General features: G+C 37.7%; 1 protein-coding gene across 1 annotated transcript; it reads left to right on the top strand.

Moving 5' to 3' along the window:
• The first annotated feature begins 2435 nt into the window (after positions 1-2435).
• On the top strand, positions 2436-3444 carry LOC110296643 (putative vomeronasal receptor-like protein 4). The gene has a single exon (XM_021165358.1). The coding sequence runs from the start codon at positions 2459-2461 to the stop codon at positions 3389-3391; it is 933 nt and encodes a 310-aa protein (XP_021021017.1). The 5' UTR covers positions 2436-2458; the 3' UTR covers positions 3392-3444.
• The last annotated feature ends 22358 nt before the right edge of the window (positions 3445-25802 follow it).

Raw genomic sequence — 25802 nt, 5'->3', positions numbered from 1 at the left:
AACTGATGACTATAGATGCAAGAACAGAGGATAAAATATTGGCTGAGTTTCAATGATAACTTAGTACAGAAATTATGTTTTTGTTTTTGTTTTTTGTTTTGGTTTTGGTTTGTTTGTTTGTTTTAGCTTTAAATTAACCTGGAGAGCTAGTGACAGATAATGTCTAGTCTTAATGAGAATAGGCGTAAACATCTCTGTTGTAAATTTCTTACACAATTTATGATTTGAGTTCATGTATAAGCTCATGGTAAAGCTTTATCATGTGATCTATTCCCCTAGGAAAGGTACAAAATAAAACTAGGAACAATTACATTATATGACATTATTACTGCAGAGCAGAAGGAAAGAGCAGGATTAGGAGGAGAATTAGAAGATGGGAAGAAGAGTGGAGTAACTTAGAAATATAGAGAGATACTTATAAATTAGGAGAGGATAGTCTGATAGATTTTCCCTTCTTTACTTTCCCTCAGAAATAAAGATGAATATAAGAAGAGAGAGGTAGACAGAATGCAGAGAGAAAGAGGGACAAAAAACTTGCAAAGAAAGCAGAAAGAGCAGGCAGTCTTCTCCTTAGCATAGGGCAGAACAGTTCTGTTCTGAAAAAAAGGGCTTAGTCTAACTAAAGAGAATAAAGCTTTTTCTTACAGACTTGGGTTTAATTCATTTACAATGAAAGGGTAGAAGGTTTTTCTTTCTCTATGCAACAAAGATTGGAGTTCATCTTTCATCCAGATTGAGTGAATTCTTTCTGTACTTACACTTGGTCTATTGATCCATATGCTTATGTAAGTATAGCTGTTTGTATGTAAGTAAGTAAGTAATTATGAGAAAAGTAAGTACCTGAGCCTAAATCGTATCATAAAGGTATATGAGTGTATATTCATGAATTTGTAGATGAATGTATGTGAGGTTAGGCATATTTTCTTGGGTAAAAGATTTTTCATCTGTGAGTGACTCTGTTCTCCATGTTCAATAAAAGTTTATTGGTTTAAACCTCCTTCCATCCGGACAAGCTAGATGTGAGGCTTCTGAGCTAGGGAAAATACCTATCAATTAATCCTTTACTTAAAACCTTTGCTGTATTACAATGAGATGCTAAAGGCCAGATACTCTGCTGTTTCTGGAATCAAAGAAACTCAGACAGAGAGGCCAACTACTGTTGCAAAGTAATATATACCTAAAACAGGTAAATATTTTAAAATTAAAAAGCAACCCTAATTTTTTTCAAGACCAAGTCTTGCCCCCATGGATACTCTTTACCCTTGGCTACCTTCAAGAGAGAACAAGAACTCAGGAACTGGCCTCTCACAATTATCCTAGAGCTTTGTTCATTTACCTTATTTTACATACATGTATTTTTGCCTACATGTATTATGTGTGCAAAACTTGCATACATTTCATACAGGGCAATACATCTCTGTGAATTAGAGTCATGATGGTTCCAAGCCATGATATCATTCTAGAGAATCAAACCCAGGTTGTTCCAAAGCAAGAAGTGCTCTTGACAACTGAGCCATCTCTCCAGCATGAGTCTGAAGCTTTTAAAAGTAGAACCTCAATGTGTAGTAAAAATACGTTGGTAAGATAATCAGGAGCTTGGCTCTGGCAAATGGGATGATCCATCCCTTTGCAAGATTAAGTTTGGGGGGAGCTAAAATTATGTGACTATTAAATGATTGATTTGTGGTATCATATTAATGGGTATGTTACAAAATGATCTCTGGAGGTAAATAGGCCAAATAACTAAAATAAGAATTAAATATAATACTGTTGAGTGAAACTGTAAAAGGTATGTGGATACTGATGATATATGATAATACTGGGGAACTTGTTTTCCACTGCATAAGAAGGAATCTCTTTTAAAACAGAAATTTGCTAACAGGATCAGTATCTGGTCGTCTTCAGTGTTTCATATTTGACATAATGTGTTGAAAACTATGTTTGTCTTAATGTTATATATTGCCCCTTGCTAGAGGCTCTCAGCTGCACATCTTCAGATGTGATTATGCAGCATGTAGTAACAACAGAAACCAGAAAAGCAAAATAGGACCATTGCAGGGTAGGCAAGGGAGCTGGAAAAATAAAGAGCAGAAAACCAGAGTACAGGTATCAAATAAGAAAAATAGGAAAAGGGTGCCTTCTTAGAAAATGGTAGGAGATAAATACTAAACAAAGAGGTACATAGGTAAAATATCATCATGGAAACCTAAGAAGCAATTAGTACTATATTCTATTAACAATTTATATTTTTTCCTCCAAAAAGGATAGAAAAAATGCATTTTTCTTGGTAGCTGGAAGTTAGTGCTTTAATCTGAAGTTCTTTCTCACAAAGATGTTGGGATGGGGACTAACCTGGGAGACATCTAGGAACATTCATAACCGTAATAATCTGTTACTTTTTTTCAGATATGTGAAGTAAACCTCTATTATGCTCTTAAGATGAATACACACTCCACTTATGTCCTTATTCAAGAATGTTCTTTATTTCCAAGCTGGACTTGGAGTTTTAGCCAATATGTTTCTTCTTTTTTTCTATACTTTCATAATCCTTGGTCACAGACCTAAACCCACAGACCTGATCTCCTGTCAACTGACCTTCGTTCACATAATGATGTTCCTTGCTGGAGGGGATATTTGGCTTACAGACATATTTGAGACACTGAACATTGAGAATGACTTCAAATGTAAGACACTATTTTACATAAGCAGGGTGATGAGAGGCCTTTCTATCTGCAACACCTGCCTCCTGAGTGTGGTCCAGGCTGTCACAATCAGTCCCAGTACATCACTGTTGGCAAAATTCAAACGAAGACTGAAAATGTACTTGATCTATGCTTTCTTCTGTATTTGGTCTTTCAATTTGCTCTACAGTAGTAACCAGATCTTATATGTTGGTGGTTTTACCAACTTAAGTGAAACCAACCAGATGAAGGTCACTAAATCCTGTACACTCTTACCAAAGAACTACATCATCAAAGGATTGATTTTAACAGTGTCAATCTCCAGAGATGTATTTCTTGTAGGAGTCATGCTGATCACAAGCACATACATGGTGATAATCTTGTCCAGACATAAGAGGCAATGCAAGCATCTTCATAGCATCAGCCATCTGAGAGCCTCCCCTGAGAAAAGGGCCACCCAGACCATCTTGCTGCTGGTGGTTTTCTTTGTGGTCATGTACTGGGTGGACTTCATCATCTCATCCTCCTCAGTCCTGTTATGGAGGTATGACCCAGTAATCCTGACTGTTCAGAAATTTGTGATGTGTGCCTATCCCACAATTACTCCTTTGGTACAAATCACTTCTGATAATAGAATAATAATTATGTTGGAAAACATGCAGTCAAAGCACTGCCAGAATTTTTTTAAATGTTTTTTTTTCTTTTTTTAAAGACCTATTAATTTATTTTACTTATATGTATAAGTATCATGTTAGCATGCATGCATGCACTGTATATTCCCAGTGCCCACAGAGGTAAGAAGAGTACATAGGATCTCCAGGAATTACACATACAACTGGTTATAAGGAGTTATTCTGTGCAGACCCAATTATTTTACTTCTAAAATACGCATGCTTTGGATTTTTTTCTTTTTTCTTTTTTTATTACATATTTTCTCTATTTACATTTCAAATGATATCCCTTTTTCTTGTTTCCCTTCTGAAAACCCCTATGCCCAATCCTCTCTCCCTGCTCACCAACCCTCCCTCTTCTGCTTCCTGGCCCTGGCATTTCCCTACACTGGGGCATAGAACCTTCACAGGACCAGGGGCCTTTCCTCTCATTAATGACCAAGTAAGCCATCCTCTGCTACATATGCATCTGGAATGTGTTTCATTTTTAACTTCAATGGTTTTAGTAGCAAAGCAAGGTTCTTCATATGATTTAAATAAATTTAGTGGTATTATACATATATTTTTTAACATTTCTGTTTCCAAGCACTATAGAGTTCTTAAATTAATTGTGTACAATAAGTTGATATTTACACATAAATTCTCTTTCTACATTTTACATTTTATCATAAATGTCTTTTTGATGCTGGAGTTACAGAAAAGAATTTCCTTGATGATAGCCCTTTTGAAAAGATTTGAATTTATGCACATAAATAAGTAATAGTTTCAATATTTTATTGTAGCTGTAATTCTATTCCCTAATTTCTCTGGATCCATAAAAATAATGTGAGTATAAAAATTCAGATTTTTCAACAGTTACTTAATTAGTTATATAAAAAATATGTGCCCATGTATTTATATATTTTTCTATCTAATTATAGAAATATTATTGGTAAAAATTATATATACATGCATGTTGTACAATGTATTTATTGTGTATCTGTATGCATGTATGTATGTATGTGTGTACAGCTACAAGATATGTGTATATGTGCACATGGAGGCCAGGAGACAACCTTGGCTGTTGTTCCTCACATGCCATTCACCTTGTGTCTTTATAGAGTATCTCTCTGTCTATGATGTGGGTGAAGATCATAATATCATGGCTCTTCCAGTTTCTACTTCTTCCGTTCTGAGATTAGAAGTATTCACCACCATACCCCCCACATATAAAATTGTTCTGTTCTTTTATTGAGAAAAATATTCATATACTATAAAGTGTTTTTAGTGTTTCTCCTTCTGCTGTTCCTTATAGTTCCTCCTCACCTCCTACCCCATCCAAACTGACATTTCTTTCTCTCTTTAGAAAATAAGCAGGCCTCTAAGAAATAACAGTAAAATAAACTATAAGATAAAAGAAAATAAATAAATTAGAATAGGACAAAACACACAGAAGAAAAATGTGCCAAAGCAAGACACAGAAACACACAAGTTCTCACAAAGAGATCTCATAAAAATACAAAAACAAAAGTCATAGTATATAGGCGAAGGATCACACTAAAGACTTCATTAAGACTGTTTTGTGTTGTCCATCTACCTGTCAGGCATAGAGTCTACTCTTAAGAGTATTGTGTTTCTCCAGTGAGACTACTATGAAGAAAGGTTAATTTTTATTTGCAAATTGCTTCAAAGGCAGACAGCTGTTTGATTATGGAGGGGATGTGTATCAGTTCTACTCTAGGACACCACAGGCACACCCCAAACAGTTCCTGTGCATGTTGTCACAGTCTCTGAGTTTATATGCATGTCCATTTTAATATATTTATAAGGATTTGTTTCCTTGATGCTTTCTATTCATTCTAGCTTATTCTAGTCTTTCTACCACCTTTTCCACAGAATTCCTTGTGCTCCATGGAGAAGAATTTTATGGAGACTTTCCATAAAGGGTTGACTGTCTTAGTGTCTCTTACTATGTGTATTTTCTAGCTGTGGGTCACTCTATCTATCTCTATCGTCTGGAGGAAGCTTCTTTAATGATGTCGGAAGCAGACTCAGGTCTATGAGTTTAGCGGTATGTCATTAGATATCATTTTTATTAGTAAAAATTTTTTGGCAGAACATTAGTATTGCATTTTCTCCTTCATCTATCTCATTTCAGATTCTTATAGTGCTGGATATGGTTTCAATCTCATGGATTTCATGCTTTAAAATAAACAGATTTTTTTTGTTACTCCCACAAGTTTCGGCCTATTATTGCATGAGCACATCTTATAGGAATGACACACCATTGTAGACTGAAGATTTTTTAGATGGGTTGGTGTTGACCTTTCTCCTTTGGTAGTATGCATGTTTCCTTCCATAACCATAAATTCTGACCTACAGGAGTAAGGACTGTAGTAGTCACCACCTTCATTTTACCATATTCAATGAGTTGTGCAATTGCTGTATTCAAGAATATGGCTTTAATGTCAGTTTGTGGAGAACATACAACAGCCTTGACAATACCTTGGGCTGTTTGGGGGTTCCCATAGACCCCATTTAATGAACAACTCAATTATTTAGAACTGATTGCTAGCACTGAAAGCTTCATTTGGAGATGTAGGATTTCATTAGGGGTTTTGTCTCACTTTTTATGTGGCAATGTAATTTAAATTGTCTTTATATGTGTATATATTTTGAAAGCATCTACTGTGTTTAGTTTTGTTGTTTTTATTAGGTATTTTCTTCATTTACATTTGAAATGCTATTCCAAAAGTCCCTCATACCCTCCCCCCCCCCCACTCCCCTACCCACCCACTCCCACTTCTTGGCCCTGGTGTTCCCCTGTAATGAGGCATATAAAGTTTGCAAGACAAAGGGGCCTCTCTTCCCAATGATGGCCAACTAGGCCGTCTTCTGCTACATATGCAGCAAGAGACATGATCTCTGGGGGTACTGGTTAGTTCATATTGTTGTTCCACCTATAGGGTTGCAGACCCCTTTAGCTCCTAGATATTTTCTCTAGCTCCTCCATTGGGGGCCCTGTGTTCAATCCAATAGCTGATTGTGATCATCCACTTCTGTGTTTGCCAGACACCAGCATAGCCTCACAAGAAACAGCTATATCAGGGTTCTTTCATCAAAATCTTGCTGGCATATGCAATGGTGTCAGCGTTTGGAGGCTGATAATGGGATGGATCCCCAGGTGTAACAGTCTCTAGATGGTCCATCCTTTCGACACAGCTCCAAACTTTGTCAATTTAACTCGTTCCATGGGTGTTTTTTTTCTGAATTCTAAAAAGGGGCAAACAGACCACATTTTGTTCTTCATTCTTCTTGAGTTTCATGTGTTTTGCAACTTGTATCTTGGGTATTCAAAGTTTCTGGGCTAATATCCACTTATCAGTGAGTACATATCATTGAGTTCTTTTGTGATTGGGTACCTCACTGAGGATGATGCCCTTCAGATTCATCCATTTGCCTAGGAATTTCATAAATTAATTATTTTTAATAGCTGAGTAGTACAACATTGTATAAATGTGTCACATTTTCTGTATCCATCACTCTGTTGAGGGACATCTGGGTTCTTTCCAGCTTCTGGCTATAATAAATAAGGTTGCTATGAACATAGTGGAACATGTGTCCTTATTACCAGTTGGAACATCTTCTGTATATATACCCAGTTGAGGTATTGCTGGATCCTCCAGTAGTACTATGTCCAATTTTCTGAGGAACTGCCAGACTGATTCCAGAGTGGTTGTACCAGCTTGTGATCCCACCAGCAATGGAGGAGTGTTCCTCTTTCTCCACATCCTAGCCAGCATCTGCTGTCCTCTGAATATTTGATCTTAGCAAGTCTGACTGGTGTGAGGTGGAATCTCAGGGTCATTTTGATTTGCATTTCCCTGATGATTAAGAATGCTGAACATTTTTTCAAGAACTTCTCAGCCATTCAATATTCCTCAGGTGAGCATTCTTTGTTTAGCTCTGAGCCCCATTTTTAATGGGGTTATTTGATTTTCTGGAGTCCCCTAAATGTGTTCTTTCTAAATATTGGATATTAGTCCCCCATCTGATTTAGGATTGGTAAAGATCCTTTCCAAATCTATTGATGGCCCTTTTGTCTTATTGACAGTGTCTTTTGCCATACCAAAGCTTTGCAATTTTATTAGGTCCCATTTGTCGAATCTCGATCTTACAGCACAAGCCATTGCTGTTCTATTCAGGAATTTTTCCCCTGTGCCCATACCTTCTAGGATTTTTTTCCCCACTTTCGCCTATAGAGGCGAAAACCAGTGTCTCTGGTTTTATGTGGATTTCCTTGATCCACTTACATTTGACTTTAGTAAAAGGAGATAGGATAGGAATGGATAAATTCGCATTCTTCTACATGATAACTGCCATTTGTGCCAGCACCATTTGTTGAAAATGCTGTCTTTTTTCCACTGGATGGTTTTAGCTCCCTTGTCAAAGCTCAAGTGACCATAGGTGTGTGTGTTCATTTCTGCATCTTCCATTCTCTTCCATTGGTCTACTTGTCTGTTGCTATACCAGTACCATGCAGTTTTTTTATCAAAATTGCACTGTAGTAGAGCTTTAGGGCAGGCATGGTGATTCCACCAGAGGTTCCTTTATCATTGAGAAGAGTTTTTACTATTCTAGGTTTTTGTTATTCCAGATGAATATGCAAATTGCCTTTTCTAATTCCTTGAAGAAATGAGATGGAATTTTGATGGGGATTGCATAAAATCTGTAGAATGCATTTGGCAATATAGCCATTTTTACTATATTGATCCTGCCAATCCATGAGCATGGGAAATCTTTCCATCTTCTGAGATCTTCTTTAATTTCTTTCTTCAGAGACTTGAAGTTTTTATCATACAGATCTTTCACTTCCTTAGTTAGAGTCCCACCAAAGTATTTTATATTATTTGCGACTATTGAGAAGGGTATTGTTTCCCTAATTTCTTTCTCAGCCTGTTTAACCTCTGTGTAGAGAAAGGCCATTGACTTGTTTGAGTTAATTTTATATCCAGCTACTAGACTGAAGCTGTTTATCAGGTTTAGGAGTTCTGTGGTAGAAGTTTTAGGGTCACTTATATATACTATCATATCATCTACAAATAGTGATAATTTGACTTCTTCCTTTTCAATTTGTATCCCCTTGATGTTCTTTTGTTGTCTAATTGCTCTGTCTAGGATTTCAAGTACTATATTGAATAGGTAGAGAAAAAGTGGGAAGCCTTGTATAGTCCCTGATTTTAGTGGGATTACTTCCAGCTACTCACCATTTACTTTGATGTTGGCTACTGGTTTGCTGTACATTGCTTTTATCAAGTTTAGGTATGGGCCTTGAATTCCTGATCTTTCCAAGACTTTTATCATGAATGGGTGTTGGATTTTGTCAAATGCTTTCTCAGCATCTAAGGAGATGATCATTTGGTGTATGTCTTTGAGTTTGTATATACAGTGGATTATGTTGATGCATTTCCGTATATTAAATTATCCCTGCATCCCTGGAATAAAACCGAATTGATCAGGATGGATGATTGTTTTGATGTGTTCTTGGATTCGGTTAGTGAGAATTTTATTGAGTATTTTTGCATCCATATTCATAAGGGAAATTGGTCTGAAGTTCTCTATCTTTGTTGGGTCTTTCTGTGGTTTAGGTATCAGAGTAATTGTGGCTTCATAGACTGATTTTGGTTGAGTATCTTTTATTTCCATTTTGTGGAATAGTTTGAGAAGAACTGGAATTAGATTTTCTTTGAAGGTCTGATAGAACTCTGCACTAAACCCATCTTGTCCTGTGCTTTTTTTAGTTGGGAGAATTTTAATGACGCTTCTATTTCTTTAGAGGATATAGGTCTGTTTAGGTCATTAATCTGATCCTGATTTAACTCTGGTACCTGGTATCTGTCTAGAAATTTATCCATTTCATCCAAGTTTTCCAGTTTTGTTGAGTATAGCTTTCGTAGAATGATCTGATGGTGTTTTTGATTTCTTCATGATCTGTCGTTATTTCTCCCATTTCATTTCTGATTTTGTTAATTAAAATGCTGTCCCTGTGCCATATCGTGAGTCTGGTTAAGGCTTTTTCTATCTTGTTGATATTCTCAAAGAACCAACTCCTGAATTGGTTGATTCTTTGAATAGTTCTTGTTACCAATTGGTTGATTTCGACTCCTAGTTTGATTATTTCCTGCTGTCTACTCCTCTTGGGTGAATTTGCTTCCTTTTGTTCTAGAGCATTTAGGTGTGTTGTCAAGCTGCTAATGTGTGAACTCTCTAGTTTCTTTTTGGATGCACTCAGAGATATGAATTTTCCTCTTAGAAATGCTTTCATTGTGTTCCATAATTTTGGGTATGTTGTGGCTTCATTTTCATTAAACTTTAAAAAATCTTTAATCTCTTTCTTTATTCCTTCCTTTACCAAAGTATCATTGAGAAGAGTGTTCTTCAGTTTCCACGTGAGTTGGCTTTCTATAATTTATATTGTTATTAAAGATCAGCCTTAGTCCATGGTGATCTGATAGGATGCACGGGACAATTTCAAGACTTTTGTATCTGTTGAGGCCTGTTTTGTGACCAATTATATTGTCAATTTTGGAGAAGGTACCATGAGGTGCTGAGAAGAAGGTATATCCTTTTGTTTTAGGACAAAATGTTCTGTACATATCTGTTAAATCCCTTTGTNTGCCAATCCATGAGCATGGGAAATCTTTCCATCTTCTGAGATCTTCTTTAATTTCTTTCTTCAGAGACTTGAAGTTTTTATCATACAGATCTTTCACTTCCTTAGTTAGAGTCCCACCAAAGTATTTTATATTATTTGCGACTATTGAGAAGGGTATTGTTTCCCTAATTTCTTTCTCAGCCTGTTTAACCTCTGTGTAGAGAAAGGCCATTGACTTGTTTGAGTTAATTTTATATCCAGCTACTAGACTGAAGCTGTTTATCAGGTTTAGGAGTTCTGTGGTAGAAGTTTTAGGGTCACTTATATATACTATCATATCATCTACAAATAGTGATAATTTGACTTCTTCCTTTTCAATTTGTATCCCCTTGATGTTCTTTTGTTGTCTAATTGCTCTGTCTAGGATTTCAAGTACTATATTGAATAGGTAGAGAAAAAGTGGGAAGCCTTGTATAGTCCCTGATTTTAGTGGGATTACTTCCAGCTACTCACCATTTACTTTGATGTTGGCTACTGGTTTGCTGTACATTGCTTTTATCAAGTTTAGGTATGGGCCTTGAATTCCTGATCTTTCCAAGACTTTTATCATGAATGGGTGTTGGATTTTGTCAAATGCTTTCTCAGCATCTAAGGAGATGATCATTTGGTGTATGTCTTTGAGTTTGTATATACAGTGGATTATGTTGATGCATTTCCGTATATTAAATTATCCCTGCATCCCTGGAATAAAACCGAATTGATCAGGATGGATGATTGTTTTGATGTGTTCTTGGATTCGGTTAGTGAGAATTTTATTGAGTATTTTTGCATCCATATTCATAAGGGAAATTGGTCTGAAGTTCTCTATCTTTGTTGGGTCTTTCTGTGGTTTAGGTATCAGAGTAATTGTGGCTTCATAGACTGATTTTGGTTGAGTATCTTTTATTTCCATTTTGTGGAATAGTTTGAGAAGAACTGGAATTAGATTTTCTTTGAAGGTCTGATAGAACTCTGCACTAAACCCATCTTGTCCTGTGCTTTTTTTAGTTGGGAGAATTTTAATGACGCTTCTATTTCTTTAGAGGATATAGGTCTGTTTAGGTCATTAATCTGATCCTGATTTAACTCTGGTACCTGGTATCTGTCTAGAAATTTATCCATTTCATCCAAGTTTTCCAGTTTTGTTGAGTATAGCTTTCGTAGAATGATCTGATGGTGTTTTTGATTTCTTCATGATCTGTCGTTATTTCTCCCATTTCATTTCTGATTTTGTTAATTAAAATGCTGTCCCTGTGCCATATCGTGAGTCTGGTTAAGGCTTTTTCTATCTTGTTGATATTCTCAAAGAACCAACTCCTGAATTGGTTGATTCTTTGAATAGTTCTTGTTACCAATTGGTTGATTTCGACTCCTAGTTTGATTATTTCCTGCTGTCTACTCCTCTTGGGTGAATTTGCTTCCTTTTGTTCTAGAGCATTTAGGTGTGTTGTCAAGCTGCTAATGTGTGAACTCTCTAGTTTCTTTTTGGATGCACTCAGAGATATGAATTTTCCTCTTAGAAATGCTTTCATTGTGTTCCATAATTTTGGGTATGTTGTGGCTTCATTTTCATTAAACTTTAAAAAATCTTTAATCTCTTTCTTTATTCCTTCCTTTACCAAAGTATCATTGAGAAGAGTGTTCTTCAGTTTCCACGTGAGTTGGCTTTCTATAATTTATATTGTTATTAAAGATCAGCCTTAGTCCATGGTGATCTGATAGGATGCACGGGACAATTTCAAGACTTTTGTATCTGTTGAGGCCTGTTTTGTGACCAATTATATTGTCAATTTTGGAGAAGGTACCATGAGGTGCTGAGAAGAAGGTATATCCTTTTGTTTTAGGACAAAATGTTCTGTACATATCTGTTAAATCCCTTTGTTTCATGACTTCTGTAGGTTTCACTGTCTCTGTTTAGTTTCTGTTTCCATGATCTGTCCATTGATGAAAGTTGAGTATTGAAGTCTCCCACTATTATTCTGTGAGATGCATGGTGTGCTTTGAGCTTTACTAAAGTTTCTTTAAGGAATGTGCCTGCCCTTGCATTTGGAGCATAGCTATTCAGAATTGAGAGTTCCTCTTGGAAGATTTTACCTTTGATGAGTGTGAGGTGCCCCTCCTTGTCTTTTTTGATAACTTTGGGTTGGATGTTGATTTTATTCAATATTAGAATGGCTACTCCAGCTTGTTTCTTCAGACCATTTGCTTGGAAAATTGTTTTCCAGCCTTTCACTCTGAGTTAGTGTCTGTCGTTTTCCGTGAGATGGGTTTTGTGTAAGCAGCAAAATGTTGGGTCCTGTTTGTGTAGCCAGTCTGTTAGTCTATGTCTTTTTATTGGGGAATTGAGTCCATTGATATTAAGAGATATTAAGGAAAAGTAATTGTTGCTTCCTATTATTTTTGTTGTTTGAGTTGCCATTCTGTTCTTCTGGCTGTCTTCTTTTAGGTTTATTGAAGGATTACTCTCTCTCTTTTTCTACTGTGTACTTTCCATCCTTGTGTTGGTGTTTTCCCTTTATTATCCTTTCAAGGGCTGGATTCGCGGAAAGATATTGTGTGAATTTGGTTTTATCATGTAGTACTTTGATTTCTCCCTCTATGGTAATTGAGAGTTTTCCTGGGTATAGTAGCCTGGGCTGGCATTTGCGTTCTCTTAGTGTCTGTATAACATCTGTCCAGGTTATTCTGGCTTTTATAGTTTCTGTTGAGAAGTCTGGAGTAATTCTAATAGGCCTGCCTTTATATGTTACTTGACCTTTTTCCCTTGCTGCTTTTAATATTTTGTCTTTATTTAGTGCATTTTCGTTCTGACTATTATGTGTCAGATGGAATTTCTTTTCTGGTCCAGTCTATTTCTGTAGCTCTGTAGGCTTCTTGTATGTTCTCGGGCATCTCTTTCTTTAGGTATGGAAAGTTTTCTTCTATAATTTTGTTGAAGATATATGCTGGACGTTTAAGTTGAAAATCTTCATTCTTGCCTACTTCTATTATCCCTAGATTTGGTCTTCTCATTGAGTCCTTGATTTCCTGGATGCTTTGAGTTAGGACCATTTTGCATTTTGCATTTTCTTTTATTGTTGTGTCCATGTTCCCTATTGAATCTTCTGCACCTGAGATTATCTCTTCTGTCTCTTGTATTCTGTTTCTGATGCTCACATCTATGGTTCCTGATTTCTTTCCTAGGTTTTCTATCTCCAGAGTTGTCTCCCTTTGAGTTTTCTTTATTGTTTCTATTTCCCTTTTTAGATCTTGGATGGTTTTGTTCAATTCCATCTACTGTTTGGTTTGTTTTCCTGTAACTCTCTAAGTCATTTTTGTGTTTCCTCTTTAAAGGCTTCTAACTGGTTACCTGTGTTTTCGTGTATGTCTTTCTTAAATTCCTCCATCATTATCATCATACGAAGTGACTTTAGATCCACGTCTTGCTTTTCTGGTGTGATGGTGTATCCAGGATTTTTTATGGTGGTAGAGTTTGGTTCAGATGCCACATAAACTTGGTTTCTGTTGCTTCTGTTCTTATGCTTGCCTCCTGCCATCTGATTATCTCAAGTATTTGCTGTCCTCAATATATCTGATTGGAGCCTCTACTTCCTATAATCCCAGTTGATTATGGACCCCTCAGAGTCCAGCTTTCTCTGTGATCCTTTATTTGTGGGCTCCTGTGAAGCTGAGATTCTGGGTGTGTCAGAGTTCTTCTCAGTCAAGTTCCTCTGAGACCCTGAAATACTGCTGTGACCAAGCTCCTTTTATCCTGAGGTCCAGTTGTCAAAGATCCTGGGCGTGTTACAGTACCTGGAAGTGGTGTCTCCTTTGAGAAGCTTGGAGATGTCTGGTCAGTGGTCCTAAAATCACGTGGAGAGTCCTCTAGGGACGTTAGGGGTGTCTGCTGACTCTGCTCCCAATGTGACCAGGTGCTGACACTGACCAAAAGGCACTTGTCATGTTTAGTTTTCATATGTCCCCTGAAATGTTCCTTAGATTTAGCTGTCACTCCCTTTGTTCACTCTTATGGATAATACAGAAATGAATACAGTACAGCAATTATTTCTTTGGAATATCAATTTAATATCATATTAATTTCACAAAACTCAGATCATTGTATGAATTTCATGATTCTACTTTGATCCTCTGTGAGTAAGTACAATACTCTTCCATACAGTGCCTACAGCAATCGAACCTTTCTCCTCAAATGAAAGACGTATCCATTTTTATCTATGCCCTCTCACATTTGTTATCTGTTGAGATTTTGTTAAAAGTTATTCTAATATATAGGAGGTGATATCCCATATAGTTTTTGTGTGCCTTCCCCTGATCATGAGTAATACTGTGCATGTTTTCACACACTTGTTGGAAATTTGTATTTCTGAAAAAGAAATCCTGTTTAGATCATTTTCTCAAATTGAGTTACTTATATATTTATAGAGTTATATGAGTTCTGTGTATGTCATTAGCCCATTTATTACTTGTATTGATTGATTTCTTGCTCAATTTGGGGGGGGTTGTTTTGTTTTCTTTTGTTTTGTTTTTTAGTAATTTAGAATACTTTAGATAATAATCATCTCTCAGATGTACAGCTGGCCCAAATTTTCCTCCCATTCTGTGAACTGTCATTTTTCTTTTTTCCACTATTTCTTTTGCTATGCAGAAAATGTTTAATTTCCCAAGGGTACAGTTATTAACTGTTGGTCTTACTTCCTTACCACCTGGAATCTGACATAAAAAGTCCCTGCCTATACCTATTTGCTGAAGTGTTTCCCCTACTTTTTCCTTTAATATTTTCAGAGACTCAGATATTATGTTAATGTCTTTAAGGCAATTGGAAGTAATTTTTGTGCAGTGTAAGATATAATGCTATAGATTAATTATCTTACATGTGGACATAACATTTTCCCTCAATATTTAGTGACATACGACCGCTCTCCAGTGTGTATTGTTAGTATCTTTGTCAAAGATCTGTAGCTGCAGCTACATAACCTTATGTCTATTCCATTATTCCATTCTTCTGTTCTATTCCATTATTTCATATGTTGTTGGGAGCCAAAACTAAATTCTTTATAATAATCCAAGTGAACTACCAAGTCTTAAGACATAAAGTTGGACCTCCTCCCCAGGCTGACTAAGTCCAGATGCAGGTCACCAACAGACTGTTTCAGAATTACTGCAAGATGACTCCAGACCTGACTGATGAAAACAGCAGATGTTAGAACCACAAGATGTAATTTTAGATATCACACCTCCCCTTGTAGTCATCAAGGAAAATTACCATTCCCTCCCCTGCCCTTCTGTGTAAGGGTTATTTCCCCTTTGATCTTTTTGTATAAAAACTAAAAGTTTTGCTGAATACAATGAGACCTTGACAAGATTAAGATTTGACTCCACTCGGGAGGCAGAGGCAGAGGCAGGCGGATTTCTGCCGAGGCCAGCCTGGTCTACAAAGTGAGTGCCAGGACAGCCAGAGCTATACAGAGAAACCCTGTCTCGAAAAACCAAAACAAACAAACAAAAAAAAAAAGATTTGGTTCCATGCTGTTTCTGTTCTTGGTCTCCGTTTCTCTCTCACCCCCCATTTGGTTTTAGGAGCAGTCCCCTGAAGACCCACGAATAACTGGACCTGCTGGATGGGTCAATATGTCAGATTTGCTACCAATACTGTGTTGTTTTTCTTACTATGGCTATGTAATGTCATTGGAAATGAAGTACTGTGATATCTCCTGTAACGCTAGGTATGTGTAAAATAAATAACTATTTTATCTTCTATACTATCAGTTTCAATAGTCTTTCAACAAAATTGAAATAAAACTAACTACATTTTGAAATAAACCATATGTCATAAATACCAATTAAAATATACCTAAGAGAAAGTTTATTTCAACATGTAATGTTGAAATGTAATGTTTAATATCACAAATACCAATTTTTCTAAAATGGTGACTAACTATGCACAATTATATGGTATCATTTTTATGGTTTTTTTTTTTTTTTTATTATATGTAAGTACACTGTAGCTGTCTTCAAACACTCCAGAAGAGGGTGCCAGATCTCGTTGCGGATGGTTGTGAGCCACCATGTGGTTGCTGGGATTTGAACTCTGGACCTTCGGAAGAGCAGTCGGGTGCTCTTACCCACTGAGCCATCTCACCAGCCCCATTTTTATGTTATGTCTACACTGTACTCTAATATTTATTCATTAATTCTATTTTAGTAATATAGAAAAGAATTTTTAGTAATTTATATATTATACAGACTGGATATGTATCAGTTACTAAACTTTTTAGTAAGAATTTACTGCATTTTTCATTCATTTACTGCTGATATTTTATACTGGTCAAGCAACACAATGTCAGTATAGTGGGCCAGTATAAAATCTTGAGGAAGAGTGCCATGGACCAGGCCTAATCGACCTCCTTCAATCCCTGGGAATCAGGGGTTCTGGCAGATGGACATAGAGTCGGCGGGAATTGGGTTGACAAACAGACTCGACACAAGGGCGTGTGGATCTGAATGTAATTTGTCAAAAAGAGCATCAAACTTTTTATACAGAAGAAAGTAGGGAAATTAGGTGACACACTGGCAAGGTACAACGAGGTTACCGAATTCTTACACAAAATAGAGGAATGCAAACACGGAAGGACTGGCAGGAACCAACTGGGATAAAATTCAATGTTAACAACTGTGATTCAAAAGCAGCTCCACCTACAGTCCACTTAATCTTAGACGCCAGGGGCAAGGGCTTCATGGCCTTGCCATAGTTTCTATTCTAGTCTATTTTATAGTCCACCTTCCCCCTAGGCCATTGTAAATATCTGTGTATGTGTGTAACTCAGTTATCTATAGTTCTAAGTATCTACTTTGGTTCCTCCTTAGATCAAAAACTTCCTTCTTCCTAGATAATGGTAAATTTCTGTGTAGGGCAGTGACTTAGCTATCCATGCCCAGGGTCGGGTCAAGGACTGCCTATAATCTAAGTTAGGTATATGTCAAAAAATCAATCCTTAAGAGCACTTATAATAAAGCAATATTACGGGAAACCACACAGATCTGCTTACCAACTAAAGCAAGGACATTTGAGCATTCTTTATACAGGATGTCATGATTCCAGGAGACTAAGTTTCTGTAAACTTTTCATCTCGGGACAGTGCCCAAGTTTTCGGGGCCTGTTGCACTTGTCACTACTGGAGTGGATGTAGGAGAAGAGGCAAGAAATCTAGATGCCTTTAAGCTAATTAATGATAGAATAATGGAGAATTAATATACTTTGATGTAGAAATTTAAATATTTACTCCTGGCATTGCCAAATGAAAGAAACTGATTTTGTTGGGTGCTTGAAAAACTATTTTTAAAATGCATTTGGTCAACTATGTGCTCACAGAGACCAGGATATATGTTAACCCATTCAAGAAATCACTTGTTAAAAATTTCAATTGGAGTCACTTCTTCACTGTTAGTCTTAGTCAACAGACACTTTCCAAGTATGAATGCTCCACCATGAATCGATTTGGGACTAACCATTACTGAGAGGCCAAACCAGTCCTATCTTACAACCAACCTCTATCTTAAAAAGACAAAGGAAAAGAAGCCTGAGAACTTGACCCAAAGCTGAACCCAAGCTATACGCACATACAATAAGGACAGCATGGCTTGTCCTTGGCCTGAGTTACACCTAGCTTCTTAACAGCAACAGTTAATCAAGATTAATATGATTGTTTCAGATGTACTTTCAGTTTTCGAATGTATTTGGTCTTGCTTCAGAGCACCTACCTGTCAGCTTACAATAGTCATTCAGTTAGATGCTTGGCAAGCTATACCCTGAATCACTTAGTTCCTTTCCTATAAAACTGTTCTAATGAGAGTTCATGGTTCCTCTCCAAAAACTTCCCTGTGGGTTAGTGATGAGTAAGCCCAAACTCAAGTTTATCATAAAGAGACCAATCCTAATGTGATTACACCAGGAAATGGCCCCATTGTCACTTAGGTTATTGCCATAGACTATCCCCTTTTTGGGTCTCCTATCTGTGTGGAATGGGTCTCTAGCTGCAGGTGGGCAAAGGAGAGGCGAATGAGAAATAGAAACGACACAAGAGAGTGTGTATCTGAATGTATTGTCACAAAGTGAACACCAGTCTTATAAAATACAGAAAACAAAGGGGTAGGATATTATGGCAGGCAAAGTACATTGAAGTTACCTGACACAAAACAAAGGAGTGACTTCAAAAGGACTTACAGGAACCAGGAAATATTTACAGTAAAGATAAAACAGCCCTGCCTAGGGTCAGCTAATGACAGGTAAGGATTTCACACCCTAGTCACAATTTGTGCTACTCCTTTGAGCCTTGTGAAAGCTAGCAGGAGGGGGTTCTGCTCTAGTAGACCTTCTCATGAATAATGCAATACCACAAACCCCCTAGTTCCTAGGCCTTGATAAATTCTTGCATGAGGCCTAACTTGCCTGTTCTTTAAAGTATCTGTGGGCAATATGCATTTATCAATTATCTAATTCACCAACTTGCTTCTAATATGCAATGTAGCCTGCTATACTTGGCTGTAGTGAAGATTACTGTCTCAGTGGGATTCCTTAACTCTTTCATGGTAAACCCATTTATTGGCTAGGCCATTGTGTATTCCCTTGTTTGGGTAAGACTGGTTACTGTCCTAAGTAATCACTCTGCAGACTAGCCTGAACTATTCTAGCTCCGTTCTTTATAATGCCTACACCATCTCTACTAGAAGTATATTTGAATGTTATTGAAAAGGTAACATTCTTACTGAATTCCAAGCTCTTCGGCTTCAAGGATTTTCTAGGATGTTGGAACACTGGTGGAGGCTTACCTATGTCAGAATTCAATCTTAAAAGGCTCTTATAATAAAACAATACTGAAAGAGAGCACGTGGATCCATACACCAGACTAACTTGGGGATATGAGAATACGGGTTATGAGAATGCCAAGGTTCTAGGAGGTTGAATTTCCTTGAAACTTTGTGTCAGGTAACTTCAATGTACTTTGCCTGCCGTGACATCCTACCCCTTTGTTTTCTGTATTATATAAGACTGGTGTTCACTTTGTGAAAATACACTCAGATTCAACACTCTCTCTCGTGTCGCTTCTGTTTGTCATTCTCGGACTCCTTCACCCACCTGCAACTAGAGACCCATTCCGCGCAGATAGGAGACTTAAAAATGGAAATAGTCTGCAGCAGGTTATACTTAAACTCTTTCCAAACATCACACTTCCTCTCAAGCATCCATTCAAGTAAACCATTACATGCCCTTTCACCAGAAAGCTTCAAGAAAAACACCATGTGTCTGTTCTCAGCAAAACATCCTATCATAAGACAGCTTCCAGGAAAAAAAAATTATCACAGACACAATTAAGTCTCCAATGAAACCAGAAATTCCCTCTTCATATGCCACATTTTCTTTGCTCGTTCATCTTTTTAGGGATATCTAGGTTGTTTCCAATTCTGTAGTAACAGGAGTATGACCAAGAATGGTATAGCTGTTTCTTGAACTAGATCTATTCAACTTCCTGAGGAACCACCACACTGATTACTTAGTGAATGGACAAGTTTGTGCTTCCAAGAAGAATTCATGAGTGTTCTTCTTTTTCTGTATCCTTGCCTATATGAGGTGTTGTACTGGCTAGTTTTGTGTCAACTTGACACAGCTGGAGTAATCACAGAGAAAGGAGCTTAAGTTGAGGAGATGCCACCATGAGATACAACTGTAAGGCATTTTCTCAATTAGTGATCAAAGGGGAAAGGCCCTTTGTGGGTGGGACCATCTCTGGGCTGGTAGTCTTGGTTCTATAAGAGAGTAGACTGAGCAAGCCAGGGAAAGCCAGTCAGTAAGAAATATCCCTCCATGGCTTCTGCATTAGCTCCTGCTTTCTGACCTGCATGAGTTCCAGTCCTGACTTCCTTTGGTGATGAACAGCAGTGTAAGCCAAATAAACACTTTCCTCCCCAACTTGCTTCTTGGTCATGATGTTTGTGTAGGAATAGAAACCCTGACTAAGACAGGTGTCATTGCTATTATTCATGTTGGCCAGTCTGTCAGGAATAAGGGTAATCTTAAAGTCTCTTTAATTTGCATTACACTGATGACTAGTGAAGTTGAATTTTTCAATGTTTCTAAGCTATTTGAGTTTCCTCTTTTGAAAATTCTCTGCTTAAGTCTCTACTCCACTTTTTTTTTTTTAGAGCTCCAACAACAATATGCTCACCTTTCTTTTTTTTTTTTATTTTATTACGTATTTTCCTCAATTACATTTCCAATGCTATCCCAAAAGTCCCCCATACCCTCCCCCCCACTCCCCTATCCACCCATACCCACTTTTTGGCCCTGGTGTTCCCCTGTACTGGGGCATATAAAGTTTGCATGTCCAATGGGCCTCTCTTTTCAGTGATGGACGACTAGGCCATCTTTTGATACATATGCAGCTAGAGTTAAGAGCTCCCAGGTACTGGTTAGTTCATAATGTTGTTGCACCTACAGGGTTGCAGATCTCTTTAGCTCCTTGTATACTTTCTCTAGCTCTTCCATTGGGGGCCCTGTGATCCATCCAATAGCTGACTGTGAGCATCCACTTCTGTGTTTGCTAGGCCCTGGCATAGTCTCACAAGAGACAGCTATATCAGTGTCCTTTCAGCAAATGCTTGCTAGTGTATGCAATGGTGTCATCGTTTGGAGGCTAGTTATGGGATGGATCCCTGGATATGGCAGTCTCTAGATGGTCCATCCTTTTGTCTCAGCTCCATACTTTGTCTCTGTAACTCCTTCCATGGGTGATTGTTTCCAATTCTAAGAAGGGGCAAAGTGTCCACACTTTGGTCTTTGTTCTTCTTCAGTTTCATGTGTTTTGCAAATTGTATCTTATATCTCGGGTATACTAAGTTTCTGGGCTAATATCCACTTATCAGTGAGTACATATCATGTGAGTCCTTTTGTGATTGTGTTACCTCACTCAGGATGATGCCCTCCAGGTCCAACCATTTGCCTAGGAATTTCATAAATTCATTCTTTTTAATAGCTGAGTAGTACTCCATTGTGTAAATGTACCACATTTTTTGGTATCCATTCCTCTGTTGAGGGGCATCTGGGTTCTTTCCAGCTTCTGGCTATTATAAATAAGGCTGCTATGAACATAGTGGAGCATGTGTCCTTCTTACCGGTTGGGACATCTTCTGAATATATGCCCAGGAGAGGTATTGTGGGATCCTCAGGTAGTACTATGTCCAATTTTCTGAGGAACCACCACACTGATTTCCAGAGTGGTTGTACAAGTTTGCAATCCCTCTACTCCACTTTTAAGTTGGGTTATTTGTTTAGTTGATGTCAAAATTTTTAGATCTTTACATATGCTGGATATTAGCCCTGTACTGGCTTAATATCTGTCAGCTTGACAAAAGCTACAGTCATCAAAAAGCAAGGAGCCTCAGTTAAGGAAATATCTCTAGGAGACCTATTGTATTGAGTAAAGCATTTTCACAATTTTTGGGTCAGTGGGCGAGGGGAAATAAAAGGGGTGGGAGAGAACCCATGTCCCGCCAGAGTTCCAGTGCTCTGGGCAAGCAGAGGCGGAGGACTGCTGTGCTCTCCAAATGGCCCTGAGGGGGTGTCTGGCTGTGTGAAGCCACAAACCCTAGTCCTCTGGGGGTGGACAGGGAGCAGGACTCACAGAGGCTAGAGATGACAGGTTCACAGTCTCGGATATCCTAGACTTCGATGGACACTGTGGGAGAGCTGAGAACAAAGTGTTGGCCCAGGGGGCAGCTTGGTCAGCCCCAGGGCTGAAAGGAGGAGAGAACAGGGGGAGAGAGGGCACTGGGTGGTTTCCACTCATGTGAGAGCCCTTGGTCCTGTCCATGACTGAAAAGCAGAAAGACCTTCTGGCGGGAGGTTAGATTCAGCTCTTTAGAGGAAAGCCTATTCCATCATTCAAGAATGGCAGGTCTTGATGAGCAGAGACAGTCTATGGTTTTAGAGCTTTATTGTAGAAAGGCAAATGTCTCTGGAGTAAGTCTCACTTAACCAGAAAACAGGATGCTTTTCATAGTTTCACAACAATTAGTGATCAATGGCAGAGGGCCCAGCCCACTGTGGGTAGTGCCATCCCTAGGCTGGTGGTCGTAGGTTCGATACAAAAGAGTTGAAGGAAGCCAGATGAAGCAAGCCAGAAAGTATCACTCCTTCATGGTTTTTGCATCAGCTCCTACCTCCAGGATTCTGCCCTGTGGGAATTACTGTCCTGACTTTTTGGTGATGAAAAGCAATGTGGAAGTATAAGTTGAATAATTTCATTCCTCCACAACTTAGTTTTTGTTTATCATGTTTTATCACTGCATAAAAACCCTAGAACAAGCACCAAGATGTGCAGTTGGTAAAATCACCTCATCCCATTCTGTCTTATTTGTCTGAATGAATATGCCTTTTTCCATGTTAAAGACTTTTAATGAAGATCCCATTTATTAATTGCTGTTCTTAGTACCCGTCTAAGCAGTGTTCTATTCAGAAAGTGCTTTTCCAGGCACAGTGAAATCATGAGTATTACCAACTTTTTTTCTATCATGTCTGTGTACCTGTGCCCTGACATGCAGGGAAAATCAGTGGTGACCTAGGGCAGAGGAAAGAGAGTGAGAGGGACAAGAAATACAAAGAATGAGAGCAAGACAGTTTCCTGATCAAACTCTGAAAAACTTTATTCAGGAGTGATAATATAAGCATAAGGAAAAGGAGGCTCCAAGGGAGGTGGAAAAGCCTGGGGGCTCTCTGAAGGTCAGGTGGCAATCCTTTGCTCCTAGAACCAACAGCCACAGTGTCCTCTCTATGCACAAACATTCTTACTGTTATGACCATGAATGTCCTCTCAGGATTGTTTATGTAAGCTAGAAATTTTCCACAAGTTCATGGCTGAGGCCATGGCTCCCAGCATACCTGGCCTTACACTGAGGGCTTTCATCAATTTATAATTGACTTTTGTGTTGTGATAGTATGGGTGTATTTGCACTCTTCTATATGGGGGCATTCAGTTTGACCATTACCATTTGTTGAAGATACCATCTTTCTTTCATGTGTGTTTCTGACTTCAACAAAAATCAGGTATTTATTGGTATATGGATTTATCTGTGTCATCAATTCCACTAAACGATGTGTCTGTTTTTTTTTTTTTTCAGGGCATTCATTTTTTACTATTATAACTTTAGAGTACAATTTGAAATCAGGGACAGTAATATTGAAGAACCACTCTGCTTCCACCTTACACTGAAAGTCATATTAAAGACAAAATATGTTCATTCTTGTTTATGATTAAAAATCTGTTTGTCAAGGATTGAGCTATGCCCCACATATAACCTTAACTATAAATGGTCCTGTAGGACCAGTTAAAGAAAGAGAAATCATGTCTTTGTTTCAAAATGTTCTTTATATCTATCTTGCAACCCTATTTTGTTTCAAAAGTTTCTATGATCACGTATGACTAACTTGCTATGACTAGTTTGCAACCATGTCTTTGTTTCAGAAGTGCCTAAGTTACTACATATATATTCTGTTCTTATAACCATGTCTGGTTTTCCCACCCAATCCCCTACTAGGAAACCTCCTACTCTTGATCTATGAAAGCTTTTTCTTTCTCATATTCATGCTGACCTCCCAAATGCAACTTATGAGGAGGCAGTCTGTTTACATGAATAAAAAGGCTTTTTGACTATCATGATTTGGATCAGTGGTCTTTCTCTTCCCAACATTTGTAATATAAATACCTTGAAAAGTTCTCAGTAGTGTTGTAGCTATCTTGCCTTTTTGTTTGTTTTTGCTGTTTTGTATTCCATATGAAGTTAATTGTCCTTTCAAGTTATGTGAAGACTGTGTTGAAGTGTTTATAGTGATTGCATTGAATCTGTAGTCTGCTACAAGTAAGATGTCTGGTTTTACTATATTAATCCTCCTCATCAATGACCATGAATGATCTTTCCATCCTCTAAACAACACCTTCAATTTCTTTCTTTAATACCTGTAATACAAGCCCTTCACTTCATATGTTAAAGTTTTTCAAAAATATCTTCTATAATTGAAGGCTATTGTTAAGGTGTTGCACTTCATTTTTCTGCTACAATAGTTATGATACTGCCACTATTAGGAATTCTAAGGTACATCCACACATAAGTAGATCTCATCACGTGTTTAATTCTGCAAGCTTCTCTCCATACCATAAGCACAGTTCTAGGGTACAATACTTCTCTTGAAATCATTATATCATGCCTTCTGTGGTCATTTATGAATTGTGGGGTAAATAGGCTCAAAAAGAATTTTTTTGAATCATGTTGAATTATCCATATGCTATGCACTGAAGAAAGGACCCTACCCCAATGCAAATATAATCACTATCAACACTTAAACTCTGTCAAAAAGAGGGCTTGGAAGCAGAAAAATATCCGTATTAAAAATCCATGAGATTTTCCAAGCTCACTTTCCCTGAGATTCCACCTTAAACCAGTCATATGGAAACTTAATACAGTAGCAATTTTCAAAATATATACATATATAAATGCAATCTAAATTAAATCACAAAATTAGAGGAGAAACAGTACCCCAAATCAAATTTCTAGTTACAAAAATGAAGCTTCCATTACTGGGATTTGATTATATCTCATGATGGTGCTGGTCAAAGGAAACTTAAAAACAATGCAAGATATAGTCCAGGCCATTATGTGCTGTCTACAACCTTCTGCTAATACCTTCTTCCTGAAGACAGCACTTATACAACTCATTGTACATACAGAAATTAAGCTGGTGACTTTAATTAAGCACATTAAAGTGCCCATACCTGTAGATGAGAGTTTATGGTACTGGAAATTACCATGCACAGTACCAAAGGAGAAAGGTAAAACAAACCCAGGTATAAAACCAGCAGTCTACAATGGTGACCAGCCTGTAAGATGTTGTGGTGTGTAGTATTCCATTGTGTAAATGAACCACATTTTCTGTATCCATTCTGTTGTGGGGCATCTGGGTTGTTTCCAGCTTCTATCACAAGCATGGGCTCTATGGACATAGTGGAACACATGGCCCAGTGGCATGGTAGGGCATCTTGTGGTATATGCCCAATAGTGGTATAAGGGGATCTTCAAGTAGATCTATTGCCAATTTTCTGAGGAATCTCCAAATTGATTTCCAGAAAGTTTGTGCCAGTTTGCAATTCCACCAACAATGGAGGAGTTGTCCTCTTTCTCCACATCCTTGCCAACATGTGCTGTCACCTGAGGTTTTGATCTTAGTTATTTTGATTGGTGTATGTGGAACCTCGGGGTCATTTACTTTGCATTTCTCTGATCACTGAGGACTTTGAAGTGTTCTTTAAGTGCTTCTTAGCCATTCAAGATTCCTCTGTAGTGAATCTCTGTTTAACCCTGAATCCTGTTTTTTAAATAAGGTTATTTGGTTGTCTGGAGACTAACTTCTTGGGTTCTTGTATATATAGATTATTAGCCCTCTATAGGATGTAAGGTTGGTAAAGATCTTTTCCTAATCTCTTGGTTGCTGTTTTGTCCTATTCACAGTGTCCTTTTCTTTACAGAGGCTTTGCAATTTTATGAGGTCCCAATTGTCAATTCTTGAACTTGAAACATAAGGCATTGGTGTTCTGTTCAGGAATTTTTCCCTTGTACCTATGTGTTTGAGGTTCTTTCCCACTTTCTCTTCTATTAGATTCAGCTTATCTTATTTTATGTGGATCCCCCTGATCCTTTTGGACTTGAGCTTTGTACAATGATATAAGAATGTAC

Source organism: Mus caroli, chromosome 6 (assembly GCF_900094665.2).
Source record: "Mus caroli chromosome 6, CAROLI_EIJ_v1.1, whole genome shotgun sequence".
In the NCBI taxonomy this organism is placed as follows: Eukaryota; Metazoa; Chordata; class Mammalia; order Rodentia; family Muridae; genus Mus; species Mus caroli.
This window is presented reverse-complemented; position numbering and strand designations above follow the sequence as displayed.

What these genes read in the sequence shown, in the direction of transcription:
- LOC110296643 (XM_021165358.1), top strand. Translation starts at nt 2,459, where the DNA reads ATGTCCTTATTCAAGAATGTTCTTTATTTCCAAGCTGGACTTGGAGTT.